This window comes from Neovison vison, chromosome 7 (assembly GCF_020171115.1).
Source record: "Neovison vison isolate M4711 chromosome 7, ASM_NN_V1, whole genome shotgun sequence".
Taxonomy (NCBI): Eukaryota; Metazoa; Chordata; class Mammalia; order Carnivora; family Mustelidae; genus Neogale; species Neogale vison.
In genome coordinates this window covers 177,901,403-177,923,586 of record NC_058097.1, presented here as the reverse complement: position 1 = coordinate 177,923,586, position 22,184 = coordinate 177,901,403, and the positions used below count along the sequence as shown (strand labels likewise).

General features: G+C 34.7%; 1 protein-coding gene across 1 annotated transcript in view; it reads left to right on the top strand.

The window, feature by feature from the left end:
• The window catches only part of CCDC73 (coiled-coil domain containing 73), a 113,212-nt gene that overhangs the window by 37,992 nt on the left and 53,036 nt on the right, over nt 1–22,184 (top strand). The window contains exons 6-8 of the mRNA XM_044259030.1: nt 9,172–9,210; nt 20,796–20,931; nt 21,168–21,247. Coding sequence (XP_044114965.1) covers nt 9,172–9,210; nt 20,796–20,931; nt 21,168–21,247 — 255 coding nt within the window. The remainder of the gene's footprint in view (nt 1–9,171; nt 9,211–20,795; nt 20,932–21,167; nt 21,248–22,184) is intronic.

Genomic DNA, 22,184 nt, shown 5'->3' with positions numbered 1-22,184 from the left:
GACATTACTGATTTGAATCTCCTTTCTCTTTGGTAGTCTAGTTAAGGGTTAGTAGATTTAATTTATTCTTTCAAAACATAACTCTTAGTTTTATTGATTTTTTTCCTATTGTTTTTCTATTTATTATTTAATTTATTTCTGTTCTATCTTTATTATTTCCTTTTGCTGATTTTTGGGTTAGCTTGTTCTCTTTTTTCCTACTTCTTTGAGATGTAAGATTAGATTGTTTATTTGCAATATGTCTTTTTAAAATTTAGGCATTAATCCTTATAAAATTACCCATCAATACTGCTTTTGCTGCATCTCAGAAGTTTTGTTACCTTGTGTTACTGTTTTTATGTGTCTAGAGATACTTTTAAAATTCCCTCTTTTTGGACACAGTGATTGTTCAAGAGTGGTGTTTAATTTCTAAATACTTGTGAATTTTCCTATATTCTTATTGTTACTGATCCTTGTTTCATTCCACTGTAGGCAGAAAAGATACTTGGAATGAATTTGATCTTTTTGAATTTGTTAAGACTTGTTTTGTGACCTAACATGATCCATCCTGGAGAATGTTTCATGTGTATTCTTCTGATGTAGGGTGAAGAGTTCTGTGTTTATCTCTTAGGTCCATTTGATCCATAGTGAGGTTTAAGTCAGCTGTTGCTTGATAGATTTTTTGTCTGGATGTTTTGTACATTATTATTAAGTGAGGCATTAATGTCTCCTACTATTATTGTATTTCTGCCAATTTCTCTCTTCAGATCTCTTGATATTTGCTTTATATATTTAGGTGCTCTGATGTTAGGTGCATATACAGCTGTTATAGCTTCCTGTTGAACTGACTTCTTTGCATTATATCATGATCTTTTTTTTTTTTTTTTGTCTCCACAGGCAGATTTTTGACCTGAAGTCTGTTTTGTCTCATATAAGTATAGTCACTTGTGCTTTATTTTTAGTTACTATCTGTATATCTCTTTCATCTCTGTACTTTCAGCCTATTTGTGTCCTTAAATATAAAGTGCGTCTCTTGTAGATAATATCGTAGTCCCCCTTTATCAATGGGGAGTATGTTTCAAGAACCCCAGTGGATGCCTGAAACCATGGATCATACTGAACCCTAAATACACTGTTTTTTCCCTATACATAAATACCTATGGTAAAGTAAATTGAGTACAGTAAGAGATTAATAATAATAACTAATAATAAAATAAAACAATTATAAACAATATATTGTAATAAATGTTATATGAATGTGATCTTTTTCTTTCTTTTTTTTCCCTCTCTTTCTTCAAATATTTTATTATACTAAACTCAACCTTCAGGTTACCTGGGTGGTTTAGTCAGCTAAGCATCCGACTTTTGATTTTGGCTCAGGTCATGATCTTAGGGTTTTGAGATGGAGCCCCACATCAGGCTCTGCATTCAGAAGGGAGTCTGCTTAAAGATTCTCTCTCTCCCTCTTCCCCTGTTCTCTTTCTTTCTCAAATAAATATTTTTTTAAAAATAAAACTCACCCTTCTTCTTGTGATGGTGTGAGATAATGTATGTGATGAGATGAAGTGAGGTGAACGATGTGGTGTTAGATACATTGAAGGAGAATCATTTGCTTCTGAATTGCATTTGACCATGGGTAATTGAAACCATGGAAAGTGAAACCACAGATAAGCAGGAACAGCTGTATATCACTTCATATTTTTTTTCTTAATCCTGTCACTATGTCTTTTGGTTGGAAAATTTAATACATTTATACGTAAAGTAATTATTGGTAGGTGTGGAATTACTGTTGTCATTTTGTAAATTGTTTTCTGTTCTGTGGTAATTTTGTGCATCGCTTGTCTGCCTTTGTTATTTGATGTTTTTGTAGTGATTTTCTTGATTTTTTTCTCTTTAGCTTTTGTATATGTATTATGGTTTTTATTTTTAGGGTTATCTGAAGTCTTGCATAAAATATCTTGTAGTTATAATAGTTTAAAGTTGACAGCAGCTTTAATTGCATACAAAAGCACTATAGTTTGCCCCCTCAACTTTGTGTTCTTATGGACAGTGTTTGCATCTTTTTATATTGTATATTCATTAATTTTTATTTCCTAACTTTTATATAAAGGTTAAAAGGAATTTATATACTACCGATTCCGTCTTGAATTTCTCTATATTTGTGTATATACTTTATAAATGAGAATTATATTTTCATATGCTTTTTTCATTGCTGTTTGGCATGTTTTTGTTTCAATTTGAAGAATTGAACCTTAATTATTTTTTATAAGACAAGTCAAGTGGTAACTGATTCTGTTAGTTTTTGTTTGTTTGGGAAAGACTTTCTCTTTCATTTTTTAAATGATAATTTTGTTAGGTATGATATTCTTGATTGGCAGATTTTTCTTTTGATACTTGGAATATATCGTCCCACTCTCTTCTGGCTTGCGGCTTTCTGCTGAGAAGTCCACAGATAATCTTATTGGGGTTTCTTTAAATTTGGTGAATTGCATTTCTCTTGCTACTGTCAGAAGCCTCTTTTTTCCCCTTGATTTGACAACTTGATTATAATGTGTCTTGGTGTATTCTTCTTTTGGTTCATTCTGTTTGTGGTCCTCTGAGTCTCATGAATCTGGATGTCCATTTCCCTCCCAAGATTTGGGAAGTTTTCAGCCATTATTTCTTTGAGTAAGCTTTCTTCTGTCACTTTTATTTTTCTCCTTTGGGACTCTCATAATGCTTATATTGATTCCTTTGATGCTGTTTTATAAATTTTTTAGGCTTTCTTCACCCTCTTTCACTTGTTTTTCTTCTCTGATTGAATAATTTCAAATGATCTGTCTTTGAGTTCACTGGTTCTTCTATTCAATTCAGTGTGGCCTTAAGGCTCTCTCTTCCATTTTTTCAGTGCATTCACCGCATTCTTCATCTCTACATTTTTTTTTGTTGTTGTTCTTTAAAAAAATTTCTCCATTAAAAAGGTACTCTTTCCCCTTGTAATCAGAGTATTTTGTAAGGAGATACTTTGAAATTATGTAAATATTCTGTTTCTCACTGAACTTTTCCTATATTCATTTATTTGTTTTTATCAGTATAGATTCATAGTTTTTTTAAATGGATTAAAATCTGTGACTATCACTTATTTTGTTGCTCAGATTATCCTTGATTTGGCTAGTGAGAGTCCATAAAGCTGATTACTGAGTCCTTTGGATACGTCTTCATTCTTTCAGCATTTTCCTGCTTTTAGAGGATAGCAAAATATGCCAGGATCATTTTGTAATTTACCTGACCTTGCACTGGAATGAATCATTTCACTATGTTGCCCTGGTTCCTTTTAGTGGAAAATGATATTTAGAAGCAACGATCTGGGCACTGTTGTACTCATTGCTATTGATACATCACTGCTCTCAGACTTTCTTGGTGGACAGAGATGTATGTATGTATCTATGTATGTATTTACATACACAGAAATATAATTTATATTTATGTTTATAATTTATAACGTTTATTTCTAACAACCTATGTATATAAAAAATCATGAAATTACATTACCTCCAATTTTTTTTTTTAAGACTATTTATTTATTTGACAGGGAGACAGAGCGAGAGAGGGAACACAGGCAGGGGGAGCAGGAGAGGGAGAAGCAGACTCCTGCTCCATTGAACAAGAGCCTGATGCAGAGCTCGATCCCAGGACCCTGGGATCATGACCCAAGCCAAAGGCAGACGCCCAGTGTCTGAGCCATCCATGTACCCTTACCTCCAATTTTAATATGAAACCGTGAGGTTATTAATTTTAGTTTATTTCCTTTCTGTGTTTATACATTTCTTTCCTTTTACAGTGAGAAATGTGACATTCTTTATCCTTAATATATTTACTTCTATGATAAACTACCCTGTATACAACCAGTTTATCAATTTGCCATGACTTCCTTCCCAATATGGATGCCCTCTTTTCCCTGCTTGGACTCTGACACCATGAATTGGGTTGCCCTTTTTCAGGGTTGCCTCCTCACCTTACTCCACTTCTTTTTAAATTTTTTTTTTTAATTCCAGTATAGTTAACAGTGTTATATTAGTTTCAGGTGTACAGTGTGATTCAGCAATTCCATACATCACTCAGTGCTCTTTATGACAGATGCTCTCCATAATAACTATCACCTACTTCACCCAGCTCCCCATCCACCTCCCATCTGGTAACCATCTGTTTATTCTCTATAGTTAAGAGTCTGTTTCATGGTTTGCCTACCTCTCTCTTTCTCTTTTTAAAACTTTGCTCATTTATTTTGTTTCTTAAATTTCACATACTAAGTGAGATGATATAGTATTTTTCTTTCCCTGACTGACTTATTCTGCTTAGCATTATACACTCTAGCTCCAACTGTGTCATTGCAAATGGCAAGATTTTTTTTTTATAATTTTATTTATTTGACAGACAGAGATCACAAGAAGGCAGAGAGGGAGGCAGGGAGAGAGGGGGAAGCAGGCCCCCCGCTGAGCAGAGAGCCCGACGCGGGGCTCGATCCCAGGACCCCGGGATCACGACCTGAGCCGAAGGCAGAGGCCTCAACTCACTGAGCCACCCAGGTGCCCCAAGACTTTTTTTTTATAGTGGAATAATGTTCCATAGTATGTGGAATATTTGAGATCTATCTATCTATCTGTCTATCTATAGGTCTATCTATCTCACTTCTTCTTTATCCATTCATCTGTTGATAGGCATGGGCTGCTTCCGTAGTTTGGTTATTGTAAATAATGCTGCTATAAACATAGGGATGCATGTATCCTTCTGAATTAGTGTTTTTGTATTTTGGGGGTAAATGCCCAGTAGTGTGATTGCTGGATCATACAGTTCTTTTTAATTTTTGAGGAAACTTCGTACTGTTTTCCACAGTGGCTGTACCAGTTTGCATTCTCATCAACAGTGCATGAGTGCTCTCTTTTGTCCACATCTTCCCCAACATTTGTTGTTTCTGGTGTTTTTGATTTCAGACATTCTAACAAGTGTGAGGTGATATCTTCAGTGTAGTTTTGATTGGCCTTTCCCCGACAATGAGTGATGTGGAACATCTTTTCATGTATCTGTTGGCCATCTACATGTCATCTTTGGAGAAATGTCTTTCATGTCTTCTGCCCTTTTTAAAATTGGATTATTTGTTTTGGGGGTGTTGAGTTTTATAAGTTCTTTATATGTTTTGGATACTAACCCTTTATTGCCTATGTCATTTGCAAACACCTTCTCCTATTCCATAGACTGCCTTTAAGTTTTGTTGATTGTTTCCTTTGCTCTGCAGATTTTTATTTTGATGTAGTCCCAATAGTTTATTTTTCCTTTTATTTCCCTTGCCTTGGGGGACATATCTAGAAAAATACTGCCACAGCTCATGTCAGAGACATTACTGCCTGTGGTCTAGTCTAGGGTTCTTATGATCTCAGGTCTCACAATATGTCTTTAATCCATTCTGAGTCTCTTTTTGTGTATGGTGTAAGAAAGTGGTCCGGTTTTCTCAATACCATTTGTTGAAGAGACTGTCAACAGTTGGATATTCTCTCCTGCGTTGTTGAAGATTAATTGACCATATAGTTGTGGGTTTATTTCTTGGTTTTTTATTCTGTTCCACTGATCTATGCGTCTATTTATGTGCCAGTACCATACTGTTTTCATTACTACAGCTTTGTAATATAACTTGAAGTCCAGAATTGTGTTGCCTCCAGCAATTTGTTTTTCCTTTTTCAAAGTTGCTTTGGCTGTTCAGGGATTCAGGGTCTTTTGTGGTTCCATGCAGATTTTAGAATTGTTGGTTCTAGTTCTGTGAAAACTGCTGTTGGCATATGGATAGGGATTGCATTAAATGTGTAGATTGTTTGGGGTAGCACAAGCATTTTAACAGTATTTGTTCTTCCGATCCATGAGCAGGGGCATGATTTGCCCCCCTTGCCTCCTCTTTTCTCTAAATTCCTCTATTGCTGTTCTTCCCCTTGCTTGTTCCCCTCCAGCCGCATTGGCTTTCCTGTTGTTCTTTTGTGTGTGTGTACACATTTAATTTTATTGTAACAGAGCAACTTGTACACTTTTAACAGTTAAAACTGAGCTTCATCTTTCCTTTCCAGTGAAACAAAAAGAAATTTAAAAATAAACAGGAACAAAATTATAGTAGAGAATGTCAATCCCAAATAAAATCCTACAGGTTCTGCTGATTCTCCCATCAAGTGGTAGGACTCAAGTCATCATTAGGAGATTATTTTATTTTATTTTATCTTATCTATTATTCTATTTTTTATTATGTTAGTCACCATACAGTACATCATTAGTTTTTGATATAGTGTTCTGTAATTCATTTACACCCCATGCTCCATGCAATATGTGCCCTCCTTACTATTCATCACTGGGCTAACCCATTCCCTCATCCCCATCCCCTCTAAAACCCTGAGTTTGTTTCTCAGAATCCATAGTCTCTCATAATTATCTCCCCCTCTGTTAACTCTCCCCTTCATTTTCCCCTTTCTTCTACTGACCTCCATGCTATTCCTTATGTCACACAAATAAGTGAAACCATATAATTGTCTTTCTCTGCTTGACTTATTTCAATTTTATTTTCAACGTATCAACTTAAACTGCAGGATGTCGTTAAACATCACAATTAAACATTCCAAAGGAGAAGGCATGTTGATAAAATGCCCTCTTAACCTACCTAAACATCTCAAACCTCCCTTTTGCTGATGTTCTATTACCCCATTTTTAAAAGTTTTTTTTCTTTTTTTAAACAAAATAGACAGATACATGTTGATAAGTGCTAACTGTCCTGTTCATGTCAGACACAATGTAATCTCTGAGTCCAATATACAGAGAAAGGAGGGCAAAAAGCTAGAATTCTGGGCGCCTGGGTGGCTCAGTGGGTTAAGCTGCTGCCTTCGGCTCAGGTCATGATCTCAGGGTCCTGGGATCGAGTCCCACATCGGGCTCTCTGCTCAGCAGGGAGCCTGCTTCTCTCTCTCTCTCTGTCTGCCTCTCCGTCCACTTGTGATCTCTGTCTGTCAAATAAATAAAAAAAATCTTAAAATCTTAAAAAAAAAAAAAAAAAGCTAGAATTCTATGCACTCCTACACAGGGGCCTAGCACCCTCCAGGTTCCAACAGACCTAAAGGAGCAGAAGATTTTTCTTTTTTCCCCCACAGAGCAAAGGGATGTTGATTCTGTAAAATTTTTGTTGTGACAGGAAGGAATAAAAATGAATTTGGAACAGAAAGGGGGAGAGATTCTTTTCCCAGTGTATTTTCTGCTCAAGATATCCCCCCCTCTCCCAATAAATTGAGAACCATTTTATAAAGGGAGAGGAAAGAGGCTTCAAAAAACAGGGCAAATAAGCACAAGAGGATCTGGGTGGGGGTTACTATAGTTTGCTCCCAGGGACTGAGAAAATTCAGAAAAGAAGGTTGGACTCCATCATAGTTTCATTAGTCCTCTCCTTTAACTCTTCTTCTCCCTCCCCCCCATCATCATCTTCATCTTCTTCACTTTCTTCATCAATATCTTCCAATCCTTCTTTCTCCTCCTTCCCCTTCTTCATTATCCATATCAGGAACCCAGTAGTACTGTAATGGATTTGGCCAAGTATCATCTTTAACGATGTCTCCAAACTCATGTGCACCTGCTTCAGAATGGTCAGTAGATCAGGGGAAGAAGCTCTCTGGTTCCTCACGCTGTGTCTTTCTGCTGGCTTTATTCTGTGTTTGACTTGAACATTTCTTCAGATCCTTTCAGGATTTCAGTTTGATTTCAGTGGACTTTGAAGATGGATCACCATGCTTATGTAGATGAAAGTCTTTGGAGAGAATTTTATTTTCAAAGTAAGGGTTTTCATCAAAATAAAAATCTATTTTGTAACCTGATTTTATATCTTTGATTTATGTCACTTCGACTCTTGCCAAATAATGCAACGCCTCTTCCTCCCCAAGCAGTACAGACACTTGTGGATCATTGACAGATGTTGTTACCCCCAAATTTGGCATTTTGGCCATCAATTTCAGTGCCTTTGAAAAAATGCTTGGAGTTTCTTATATTTCTGTTCTACTCAGAATTTCCTCACTGGCTTGTTCAGCAAGTCTGTTTCATCTTGTACTTCTTCCGTATGTTCAGGTGCTTCTTGAACCTTTTTGCTGTTCTGTGTCTCCCTTTGGCTTGGGGGCAGGAGGCAATCTCAGTTTCTTTGTTTGAGGCAGGATCAAAGACTGGTGTTTGGGGGTCATGCTGTGAGGATAGCCCACAGAACAAGGGGAGGCACACGTCTGCAAGAAGCTCCAGTTACTCTTGTTGTTCAGATGTTCTCTTACCTTGGGTCCTTTCCAGTAGCTGAAATTCTTTTCCTCACTCCTGTAGAATCTTGACTCAAAAGATGCCATCTCAGAAAGGATTTTCTTGGGCATCTTATGTAATCTCCTTCCTTGATTTTTCTTTAGTACTTACTAATATTTAATATTCCATCTATCTTAACTTATTTATGTTGCTTATTTTCTACAATCCCTAGAATTTAATCTGGACAGGATTTTTTTTTTTTTGGCTCAGTACTGTACCCTCAATGTGTATGTTAGTGCTTTACTTATAGTATGTATTCATTATTTGTTGAAGAAATAAATCACAAAAGACCTATTTCACAAAAATGAAATAAAATTATCAGTTTATTCAAGGCAGTGTGCTAGATTGCATAGGAAATGTGAAATAACTATTTGTGCTTAAAATTTAACAAACATAAACAGTGAACCCTTATCCACAGCTTGTTGAGTTTAAGTTGGTCAGCCACTCTAAGGGACTATGTAAGAATTGTTTAAAGTCTAGGAAAAGGAACAATTAAGAGGAATTCTACTTCTTGGAACTTATTCTGCTAAAATGAGTAATTATACTGCCTCCACTAGACAGAAAGCCACTAGCGGGCAGGGATTTGCTTAGTTCAGTGCTGTATCCGAGTCCTAAGGAAGGTGACTGGTATATAGTAGGTGCTCCATAAATATATCTTGAATAATTACTGAATATATTGTTTTGTTATATAGAAAAAAGTTATGGTAAATAACATCCTGAAAAAAATGTCCCAAGGAAAAAATAATGTGTAGGAAATAAATACCACATTGTATAGCATGTAATTTTAATATCAGGAGGAATTTGTATCAGATAAGTGCAGAATTATAATGAATTTTCTCTCTCTCTTTTTTCTTTTTCAAGGTTTCTAAATATTCTTTACAGAAGAAAGTCAGTGAAATGGTAAGGTGATCACAAAATACACACTCACTCTCCAGATTAGCACATAATGTAATGTGTGTAGTATCTTTGTCAATATAAATGTGGCATTTATATTTAAAAAAGTTGAGGGGCGCCTGGGTGGGTCAGTTGGTTAAGCCTCTGCTTTCGGCTCAGGTCATGATTTCAGGGTCCTGGGATAGAGCCCCACATCGGGCTCTCTGCTCAGCAGGGAGCCTGCTTCCTCCATTCTCTCTCTCTCTCTCTGCCTACTTATGATCTCTCTCTGTCAAATAAATAAATAAAATCTTGAAAAAAAAATTGAAACTGGGTATTAATATTCCCTTTAAAGGACTGTATTACAGTGTTACAATGTTAAATATAACTTAAATGAATTTACTTCACAAATTTATTTCTGGATTATATAGTTTTTACATATTATAAAAGAAATTTAACCTAGTTCCCAGATTATTGATATCTTATTTTAATATCAAAGAATAAGGAAATAACAACAAAACCTATTATTTTATTATCTTTTATAGGTATTTATGCAAGCATGCAGTTATTAGTGATTACCTAAAAAATGAGAATAAAATGAAGTGACATTTGAATATGACACTTGGGATAGGGTACTCATTCTTTATCATTCAACAAGTGTTTCTTGCACCTTCCTATTCTATGGTATATTAAAATTTAATATTTAAATTTTTACAGCATAGTATTTTATGGATATTTATTTTTATCTTCTCTCTTCCTGTCCCTATTTGATTCAGAAGGATTTATTTCCCTGTATTTTTGATTGAGCAAAATTCTCCCATATCCACTTAAATCTTCTGAAGGCTTTTTGGGTGGACTTAGACTATTTCAATCTTCCTTCTTTGGAGCAGACTGTAAGAGAAGTAAAAGTAATTTTTGAGTGAAGTTTATATATTGTAGGTATGGGAAGTAAGAAAAGAGAGATCACTTTTTATTAAATACCGAAAAATAAAGTAACTCTTTTGCTTCATGAAATTGTTTTTGATGTTTTAGAAAATAAAAGGGCCTTAAAAAGATCGCTAAGCTTGATTGAATAAAAGATGTGAAAATTCTGTCACTATTCAACTGGAAAGAATAAAGATAATATTGTCAGACTATTTTAAACTGTGATTTTAATTAAGAAGCTGAAAAACTAGATTCTGGTTTAGCTTTAAGTACCGTGACATTTGTACTGAGAGTCATCTTCAACGCTACAGTGGTTTTACACAAAATATAGTGAAATTGAATAATGTGCCCTCTGACCTGGGAGATAAGGCTACAAGTTAAAGATCAAAGGCAACATAAAATGTGCTTTATTTTATTCTACTTTAAAATTTCATGAAACAGATACTTACAGTCTTAGAAAAAATGGAAAAAGTTTTTAGTCACTTCTGAGTATTTTGTTAATGTGAATGACCACCTCTTAAGAACCTTCTAAAATGATATTTGGGTTATAGTGACAATATTTTTCTCTAACAATTCAGAGCATTAACTTTTGCATTAAATAATTTTATATATTGATATGTATAATTAAGATTTTATGCCCATTCTGACAGAATATTAAATGTATTTTAGATAATTAAGATTTAAAAGTAATCTTTTTTCTAAACATTCTTACATTATTCTTTTTACATTATTCTTATATAATTCAGATGACCTTCATTCAAAGTACTGTATTCAGTAATTTAATGTTATTTTATTCAAATCATTTTTCTTTTATGTAACTTAACTCTATAGGCAAGATAGGAAAAAAATGGTCACTTACATCAAGGCAGGATTTTGGGAAGCAACTGATAAAGCTAAGTGCCCCCCTAATTTACTGATAAAGCTAAGTGCCCCCCTAATTTTTCAAAACAGTATTAAGAAAATTGTAAAGAAGTTCATGATCTCCTATAGGTGAAACCTTAATTACTAGCAAATTTCTTTCTTTTGGGAATTCAGTAAGCTGATTTTTGTGTAGAGTTGGTAATATGTCTATAGGTAAATTAACACAGTACGAATTAAAAGATTCACCTATCTCTGAGAGTACTCTAACTTTCTTTTGAACACAATCAAATAATTAACTATTAATTGTGATTTGGTGATTGATGAAAATCTTTCCTGTTGTGTTCTTATCGTTACCATACTAGGTGACTATGTTTTGTAATGAATAGCTGATAAGACTGACTAAATGAAGTAAAAACATATCCAACCATTTCTTAGTTGTATTTTATTTTTTTTATATATCACTTTCCTCTAAAGAAAGGACTTAAAAGAAGGATTTATTTTTCTTTATTAAATTAAAGTTTGACTACTGAAGGTTTCATATAATTTAAAATTACATTTTTCTCTTTCATTGATTTTTTTTTAGAATAAAGACATGTATGAGAATAGTCTTCATAATTATTAAATATAATTTGTATCTGTACACACAAGAATACTGGTGTAACTTTAAGTTAGTTTAAGTATTATGTACCTTATCTTTGTGACTAAAAAAGGTGAAAATACCCTAAGAAAGATGCCATAGGTTTCTTAAAAAGTGAGCTTTATAACCCCATTGATTTATTTTGGGGTCATATTGAAGAAATTTAAAGGTAATTTGCAAAATAGATTTGAAGAATGTATGAAGTTTCTTTTTGAGTTTTTATCCTTTTCACTAAAATTTAATGAATTATTTTAAGGGAAATTCATTTTATTCCCGAAGGTTTTCAAATTGCTATCCAAAAGGAAATAAGGGGGAAATGAGCAGCTGTGTCTTTTATTAGTAAACGTAGTTGTAAAAAGTTGTGTGTAAATATTATTTTTAAGTTATTCCTATTTTAAATGTTTCAAAGCTTTAAAATAATCTTTTAGACCACACATATGCAGACAAATATACATGTAGACTTTAATCTTAATTATGCAGATACTGTCCTTTCCTCTAATCTTGTTTTTCATAGATTGTTAAAAAAAATTTTTTTTAAAGATTTTATTCATTTATTTGACAGACAGCGATCACAAGTAGGCAGAGAGAGAGGAGGAAGCAGGCTCCCTACTGAGCAGAGAGCCTGAGCCTGATGTGGGTCTTGATCCCAGGACCCTGAGATCATGATGTGGGGCTCAATCCCTGGACCCTGGGATCATGACCTGAGCCCAAGGCAGAGGCTTTAATCCACTAAGCCACCAGGTGCCCATGTTTGTTAAAATTTAAGTTTGCATTTGGAAAGCAATGAATCCTGATATTATCTGTGGACAGAGTCTTTGCATGTAGTAGTAAAATGTGTAAAAGAAGAAAATAGCAGGGCACCTGGGTGGGTCAGTGGGTCAAGCCTCTGCCTTCAGCTCAGGTCATGATCTCAGGGTCCTGAGATCGAGCCCCACATCAGGCTCTCTGCTTGGCAGGGAGCCTGCTTCTCTCTCTACCTGCCTCTCTGCCTGCTTGTGATCTCTCTCTGTCAAATAAATAAAATCTTAAAAAAAAAAAAAAAGAAAAGAAAGCTTGAATCCATTCATAGAGGTAAAAAGAACAAAAACAGTAGGTACTTAGCTATTTTTTAGTCTTCTTAATAAAATTATCTTTACTATGATATAATATGTAATGTTAAAGTTTTAATAACAATGCCATAAAGTTATTTATATTATTATTTAAAATGTTCTTGGGTTTCTCAGACAAGTGATACCAATCTGTTTTTCTCATTGCTTCCCAAAGAATTTAAGCTTTTGCTGACATGCAATTACAGCAAACTTGACAACTAGCCTCTTCATCTCTTTATGAGAACTAAATCAGAGCAGCCAAGTAGATTCATATACAAACAGTCCCATATGAGCCTGTATGGGCTAATGAGCTATGAGTGCCTATGTAATTTGAAAGTCTTTATAATATCATGGCCATTGACTAGGTTTATCTATTTGAAAATCAGATTATGTCATGCAAACAAATAACTTCAATTTAATTGAATTAACTTTGACTTTAAGCAAAGGATGTTGAAATAGAGTATATCACAATATATTTTAATTTGTCTAGAGCTCTATTGTAGAGAAAACCAATTAAATCACTTTAATCTTTGCTGCAGTTTTAGTTATCAGGATTATTCATCTTTACAGGCATTGACAGCCTATTATATTTATCATTTTTTAACTGAAAGGTTAAGGAAGCTTGTATTAATGTGTAGTGGACAATATTCTCATAAAGGTCACATTAAAAATTGATCTAAGCTGAAAAATTGAAAAATTCCTTGACCACAATGCTATGAAACTAGAAGTCAACCACAAGAAAAAATCTGAAGATCACAAATATATGGATGTTAAATACCATGGTACTAAATAATGAATGGGCCAACCAGGAAATAAAAGAAGAAACAAAGTACGTGGGGACAAATGAAAAGGAAAACACAACGGTCTAAAAGCTTTGAGTGCAGCAAAAGCAGTTCTAACAGGGAAATATTTAGCAATGTAGGACTACTAAGAAAAATCTCTAACAACCTAACCTTAAACCTAAAGGAGCTAGAAAAAGAACAACAACAAAACCTAAAACCAGCAGAGTGAAGGAAAAAAATAAAGATGAGAGTAGAAATAAATGATCTAGAATCTAAAAAAAAAAAAAAAACAAAAAACACATGATAGGATAGGTCAATGAAACCAGGAACTGATTCTGTGAAAAAAAAAATCAATAAAGTTGATACACCTTTATCTAGACTTATCAAGAAAAAAAAGACAAAAGGACTCAAATAAAATCACAATTGACAGAAGAGAAATAAAACCAATACCACAGAAATACAATTAGAATATTATGAAGAACTATATGCCAACAAATTGTACAAAATAGAAGATATGGATAAATTCCTAGAAACATATAACCTACTAAAACTAAAGCAGGAAGAAATGGAAAATTTGAATAGACTGATCACCAGCAAAGAAATTGAATAAGTAATGAAAAAACTCCTCAAAAATTAAAGTCCAGCACCAACTGGCTTCACAGGCAAATTCTATGAAACATTTAAAGAAGAGTTAACGCCTATTCTTCTCACACTATTACAAAAAAGGGGAAAGGAAGGAAAACTTTCAAATTCAGGATTATCCTGATACCAAAACCGGATAAAGACACCACTAAAAAAGAGAATGACTAACTAGTATCCCTGATGAATATAGATGCAAAATGTCCTTAATAAGTTCCTAGCGAACCAAATTCAACAATACATTAAAAATAAAAAAAGAAAAATCATTTAGTATGATCAAGTGGGATTTATTCCAGGGATGCAAGGATGGTTCAGTATTTACAAATCAATGAACAACATGATTCATCACATCAATAAGAGAAGAATAAGGACCATGTGGTCATTTCAGTAGATGCTGAAAAAGCATTTGACAAAGTACAATAACCACTCGTGATTTAAAAAAAAAAAAAAAAACACGGCCTCTTAACAAAGTAGGCTTAAAGGGAACATACCTCAACATACAGTAAAGGTGTTCTATGAAAAACCCACAGCTAACATCATCCTCAATGGGGAAAAACAGAGAGCTTTTCCCCTAATGTCAGTAACTAGGAGATCCACTCTTACCACTTTTCTTCAAAGTATTACTGGAAGTACTAGCCACAGCAGTTAGATAACAAAATGAAATAAAAGGAATCCAAAGTGGTAAGGAAGAATTACTTCTTCCTTTACTTCTTATTTTAATTATTTGTAGATGATATGATACTATGTAATGAAAACCTGAAAGATTCAACCAAGGAGTATTAGAACTGATAAACTAATTCAGTAAAGTTACAAGATACAAAAATGAATGTACAGAATTGGTTGAAGTTCTGTGCACCATTAATGAAGCAGCAGAAAGAGAAATTAAGAAAGCAATCCCATTTACAGTTGCATGAAAAGTAATGAGATGCCTAGGAATAAACCTAACCAAAAAGGTGAAAGACTTATACTCTGAAAACTATGAAACACTGATGAATGAAATTGAAGGTGACACAAAGAAATAGAAAGACATGCCCTTGCTCATGGATTGGAAGAACAAATACTGTTAAAATGCTTGTGCTACCCCAAACAATCTACACATTTAATGCAATCCCTATCCATATGCCAACAGCAGTTTTCACAGAACTAGAACCAACAATTCTAAAATCTGCATGGAACCACGAAAGACCCTGAATCCCTGAACAGCCAAAGCAACTTTGAAAAAGGAAAAACAAATTGCTGGAGGCAACACAATTCTGGACTTCAAGTTATATTACAAAGCTGTAGTAATGAAAACAGTATGGTACTGGCACATAAATAGACGCATAGATCAGTGGAACAGAATAAAAAACCAAGAAATAAACCCACAACTATATGGTCAATTAATCTTCAACAACGCAGGAGAGAATATCCAACTGTTGACAGTCTCTTCAACAAATGGTATTGAGAAAACCGGACCACTTTCTTACACCATACACAAAAAGAGACTCAGAATGGATTAATGGAAGCAGCCCATGTCCATCAATAGATGAATGGATAAAGAAGATGTGAGATATATATCAGATATTCCAGATACTATGGAAAATTATTCAGCCATAAAAAGAATGAAACCTTGACATTTGCAATGACATAGATGGAACTAGAAGGTATAATGTTAAACAAAAATAAGTCAACCAGAGAAAGACAAATACTGTATCATCTCACACATATGTGGAATTTAAGAAAAACAAATGAGTAAAGTTTAAAAAGAGACAAACCAAGGAACAGACTTTTAAATATGGAGAAGTGTTGGTTACCAGAGGGAAGATGGGTTGGGGGATGAGTGAGATAGGTGATGAGGATTAAGGGGTGTACTTGGCATGATGAGCATCAGATGATGTGTGGAATTGTTGAATCACTATATTATTGTACATCTGAAACTAATATTAGACTGTATGTTAGCTAATTGGAATAAAAATAAAAACTCAAAAATCCTTGGATTGAAGTAATGCCTTTAGACTAATTTTTGTGAAATTGTGTTAGGTTTCAACACTTCTGCTGAAAGCAGGTATAATCCTCTAGATTAAAGAATTAAGTGGTATTTTATTTTCTTATTTTTTTATTTTTTTTGATTTTATTTATTAATTTGACAGAGAGAAACCACAAGCAGATGGAGAGGCAGGCAGAGAGAGAGAGATAGGGAAGCAGGCTCCCTCCTGAGCAGAGAGCCCGACGCGGAACTCGATCCCAGGACCCTGAGATCGTGACCTGAGCTGAAGGCAGCAGCTTAACCCACTGAGCCACCCAGGCGCCCCTAAGTGGTATTTTAGAGGAATGGAATACGGTTCTTTATTTTTCATTGTTATTGAAAATAGTGACTACCCAGACAGATATAAGATCTTCAGTGTAAGTACACTTGTCAGCTTGTTTGTGTTTATAACTGTTACATGATTAATTCAAATGACTAAGTAGTGAATTTGAAAAGCCCATTGAAGTATATGAGAAACTTTGAATTCATCCATTGTGATCATTACTAACGATATTTTCAGTTTGCTTAAAATCATTAAAAAGTATCTTTGAAAAAGTTAAGAATGTTGGGGTGCCTGAGTGGCTCAGTCATTAAGCATCTGCCTTTGGCTTAGATGATGATCCCGTGTCCTGGGATGGAGCCCTATGTCAGGCTCCCTGCTCCACAGGAAGCCTGCTTTTCCCTCTCCCACTCCCCCTACTTATGTTCCCTTTCTCTGTCAAATAAATAAATAAAATCTTTTTTTTTTTTTTAAAGTCTCATCACTCTGGGTAGGACCACTACTGAACTTATTTAGTTTTATAGTCATTTTGCTCAAGTTTCAAATTACAAAAAGGTAGAAATCAGTTGATTTATTTTGAGTAATACACCCTTTACTTGACTAAGGGAGAATAAAGCGTGTGAATTTCAATTCTACTAGATTGTAATGAGGAAGAACTACTTCAAATAAATATTTAAAATTGTGATAATATTGGATAAGGGAAACATACAGGCCAGGTAAATCTAATAAATTTATGCTGCTGCCACGCCACAGGACAACAGTTCATTCAGGAAACAATTACCGAGTGCTCATCACTGGTACTGAAGCATGTGGCAAAAATGAATGAAAGGTTTTGAAACCAATCAGTGATTCTACCAATGTGATGTCAAGATCAAAACCTTTAAAAAAATGTTACTGAAAAATGCCTTTGGTATTTTGATCCAGATAGCATTGAAAATATAGATTGCACTGGGCAATGCAGACATTTTAACAATGTTTATTTTCCGATCCATGAGTATAGAATATTCTTCCATCTTTTTGTGTCTTCAGTTTCTTTTCATGAGTGTTCTGTAGTTCCTAAAGTATAGGTCCTTTACCTCTTCAGTTAGGTTTATTCCAAAGAATCTTATGATTTTTTAAAAAAGATTTTTAAAAATTTATTTATTTGACAAACAGAGACACAGGGAGAGAGGGAACACAGGCAGGGGAAGTGGGAGAGGGAGAAAAAGACTCCCTGCTCAGCAAGGAGCCTGATGAGGGGCTCAATCCCAGGATCCTGGGATCACAACTTGAGCTGAAGGCAGATGCCCAATGACTGAGCCACCCAGGTGCCCCTATCTTATGATTTTTGGTGCTATTGTAAATGGATTCAATTCTCTAATTTCTCGTTGTACAGTTACATTGTTAGTGTTTAAGAAAGCAACTGATTTCTGTGCATTGATTTTGTATCCTGCCATATTACTGAATTGCTGTATGAGTTCTAGTAATTTGGGGGTGGAGTTTTTGGGTTTTCCACATAAAGTATCCTGTCATCTGCAAAGAAAGAAAGTTCGACTTCTTCTTTGTTCGTTTGAATACCTTTTATTTCTTTTTGTTGTCTGATTGGTGTTGCTAGGACTTCTTGTACTATGCTGAAAAATAGTGGTGAGAGTGGGCATCCTTGTTGTATTCCTGATCATAAGGGAAAGCCTCTCAGCTTTTCCCCATTGAGAATTATTTGCTGTGGGTTTTTCATAGATGAATTTTATGAAATTGAGGAATGCTTTTCAAAGTGCTAGAACAAACCATCCTAAAATTTGTATGGAACCAGAAAAGACCCCGAATCACCAAGGAAATATTGAAAAAGAAAAACAGAGCTGGGGGCATCATGTTGTTTGATTCCAAGCTATATTACAAAGCCGTGATCACCAAGATAGCACAGTACTGACCCAAAAAACACAATGGAACAGAAGAGAGAGACCAGATATGGATCATCAACTCTGTAGTCAAATAATCTTTGAGAAAGCAGGAAAAAATACTCAATGGAAGAAAGATAGTCTCTTCCAAAAATGGTGCTGGGAAAATTGGACAGAAAATATATACAGAAGAATGAAACTCTACCATTCTCTTACACCATACACAAAGATAAACTCCATATGGATGAAAGACCTCAGTGTGAGACAGGAATCCATCAAAATCCTAGAGGCGAACATAGGCAGTAACCTCTTTGACATTGGCCACAGCAACTTCTTTCAAGACATGTTTCCAAAGGCAAGGGAAACAAAAGTGAAAATGAACTTTTGGGACTTCATTAAGATAAAAAGCTTCTACAAAGCAAAGGAGATAGTCAATAAAACAAAGAGGCAACCCACGGAATGGGAGAAGATATTTGCAAATGACACTATGGACAAAGGGCTGGTATCCAAGATCTGTAAGAACTTCTCAATATCAACACCCAAAAACCAAATAATCCAGTGAAGAAATGGACAGAAGACATGAACAGATACTTCTCAAAAGAAGGCATACAAATGGCTAACAGACATGAAAAAATGTTCATCATCATTAGCCATCAGGGAGATTCATATCAAAACCACATTGAGATACCACCTTATATCAGTTAGAATGACAAAAATTGACAAGGCAAGAAACAACAAATGTTGGAGAGGTTGTGAAGGAAACCCTCTTACACTGTTGGTGGGAATGCAAGTTGGTATAGCCACTTTGGAAAACAGTGTGGAAATTCCTCAAAAAATTAAAAAGAGAGCTACCCTATGACCCAGCAATTGCACCACTAGGTATTTATCCCAAAGATACAGAAGTAGTGAAAAGAAGGACCATATGCACCCCAGTATTCATAACAGCAATGTCCACAATAGCCAAACTGTGGAAAGAGCTGAGATGCCCTTCAACAGATGAATGGATAAAGAAAATGTGTTCCATATATACAATGGAATATTACTCAGCTATCAGAAAGGATGAATACCCAACTTTTGCATCAACATGAATGGGACTGGAGGAGATTATGCTAAGTGAAATAAGTGAAGCAGAGAAAGACAATTATCATATGGTTTCACTTATTTGTGAACATAAGGAATAGCATGGAGAACATTAGGAGAAGGAAGGGAAAAATGAAGGGGTGAATCAGAAGGGGGACAAATGAAGAGAGACTATGGACTCTGAGAAACAAACCGAGGGTTTTAGAGAGGAGGAGCATGGCAGGAGAAACATGGAGGAATGGGTTAGCCTAGTGATGGGTATTAAGGAGGGCATCTGTTGCATGAGCACTTGGTGTTATGCAGTGAATCGTGGAATACTACATCAGAAACTAACAATGTGCTGTATGGTGACTAACATAATTTGAAAAAAATAAAAAAATAAAAAATTGATTTTATTAACAATATTTAAAAAAATTTAAAGTCCTATTTCTAAGTATGACAAAACAAGCTGCTTTAGCCAAAAGCAGTGAAGGCCCATATTAAAATATATGTTGGGTCTAATTTTCACCAATTACGTTTCTCAACCTAAGTGGACTTTCTACTATACTGTATTGCCTCTCTATCTCTGATAGGTATTATTCTCATAATTCAATTTTTTAATGCAACGAAAAGGTGCTGTGCTTATTAAAATCAGAAAAATTACTTGCGTTTTGGGGTGCCTGGGTGGCTCAGTTGTTAAGCATCTGCCTTTGGCTCAGGTCATGTTCATTGAGCCCTGCATCAAGCTCCTTGCTCAGCAGGAAGCCAGCTTCTCCCTCTCCCACTGCCCCTGCTTGTGTTCCCTCTCGTTGTCTCTCTCTCTCCATCAAATAATTTTTAAAAATCTTAAAAAAAAAGAAAAATTACTAGAGTTTCAATAATGCACTCATAATTGTGCCCCCAAATTTAGAAAAAAGCATTCCTTTCCTAAATTATTAAGAGTACTGCTTTAATATTCCCATAATTTTGCTTAGTGCTGGCATGGACTAATTAACTCTTCTATAAATGAAACTAGTTGATTTTTAAAAAATATTTTATTTATTTACTTGCCAGAGAGAGAGAGAGAGTATACAAGCAGGGGGAGAGGCAGGCAGAGGGAGAAGTGGGCTCCCCCCACCACGCAGACTCATCCTGACCTGAGCCAAAGGCAGATGCTTAACTGACTTAACTGATGCCACCCAGCATCCCTGAAAGTAGTTGGTTTTTGAAAAAGAAATTATAAACAAGAGCATTATAAATTTAAATGACTACTTTGTTGTAATACAAAAAAGGCTTCAGTTTTACATGGGTTTAGAAATATCTCCTTAACAATTTCCTCCCTATGGTGTACTCAGCACTTTTTCATGCCCTATTTTTGTAACAAAAGTTATTAAAAACAATTTTTATGTATGTTTAAATATATATGTGTGTATATGTTTTATATGTGTTATATATTTATAACATTTTAAATAACTTCAAAATAGGAACAAAAAGTCCAATTACATCTTCTGGCTAAAGAAGATCATCAGAAGCAACTGAATGAAATTGAGAAATATTATGGCACCATAACAGGTCAATTTGTATTGGTGAAAGAGAATCATGAAAAGTTAGAACAAAATGGTAGGTACTATCTTATTTAAACTTGTATATTTAAAAGGGAATAATTAAATGGGTTTATTTATAATAAATAAATTGAACTTACCTGCTACTGGTAATACTCAGTGACATTTTATATTTTAAATTCAATCATAATTATATACAGTGCACTAAGGTTATTTTCCCTGTCCATCTTGGTGATACTTTCCTTAAAATGGATGTTGAATATAATACTTTTCTAAATGTTTTTCATGTTGCAGTACAGGAAGCAATACAGCGAAACAAAAGACTTTCAGCTTTAAATAAAAAACAAGAATCTGAAATAGACAGTTTGAAGAAGGTATGGTTGATACAGTTTTATAGTATTGGGTAAAATTATAGTCTGATTAGTTTTATGAAATAGTATTGGAAAAAGTTGGGTGTATTTTTTGGTATAAAGAAAAATAAAATGTTTTAAATACAAATTAATAAACTGTGAGTTTATGATTCCAATAAATTATATGATTCCAATAAATGCAATGAATGAATTTGTCCTAACTCATTCAAAATATTCTTTGTCACCAGTGGTATGCCTTATGGTGACATGAATGGCTAATCTTTACTGTATGTCAGTCTCAACACCATTCATTCATTCGTTCATTCATTCAGTACTTGAATGGACTGTATATGCCAGGTACTTTGTGGCCCTAAGGATAGGGGTCTGAGGGGCGCCTGGGTGGCTCAGTGGGTTAAGCTGCTGCCTTCGGCTCAGGTCATGATCTCAGGGTCCTGGGATCGAGTCCCGCATCGGGCTCTCTGCTCAGCAGGGAGCCTGCTTCCCTCTCTCACTCTCTGCCTGCCTCTCCATCTACTTGTGATTTCTCTCTGTCAAATAAATAAATAAAATCTTTAAAAAAAAAAAAAAAAGGATAGGGGTCTGAAGAAAATAAAACATTTTCCTGCTTTTTTGAAGTTTATAGTCCAATGGAGGAATTAGGCACAAAATACATAATGCCACAAGTCAAATAATTTAAAACTGTTAAAATCATATGAAGAAAAAGTAAAGAATGTGATGACATCTTAATAGGTGAATTTATTACATTGGATTATTACTGTTAAAGGGATAGGGAGGGAAGAGAATAATGTTTCAGGCAATAGAGGTGTCCCCATACTGGACCCAAAAAACAAGAAGAAGGTAAGTTACTGGAACCCAGAAAGGGTATCACACAGAGTAGGTAATACTCTGGCAAGGAGAAGAGTATGTACAAAAGTCTTGAGGCAGGAAAGAATTTTAGAAA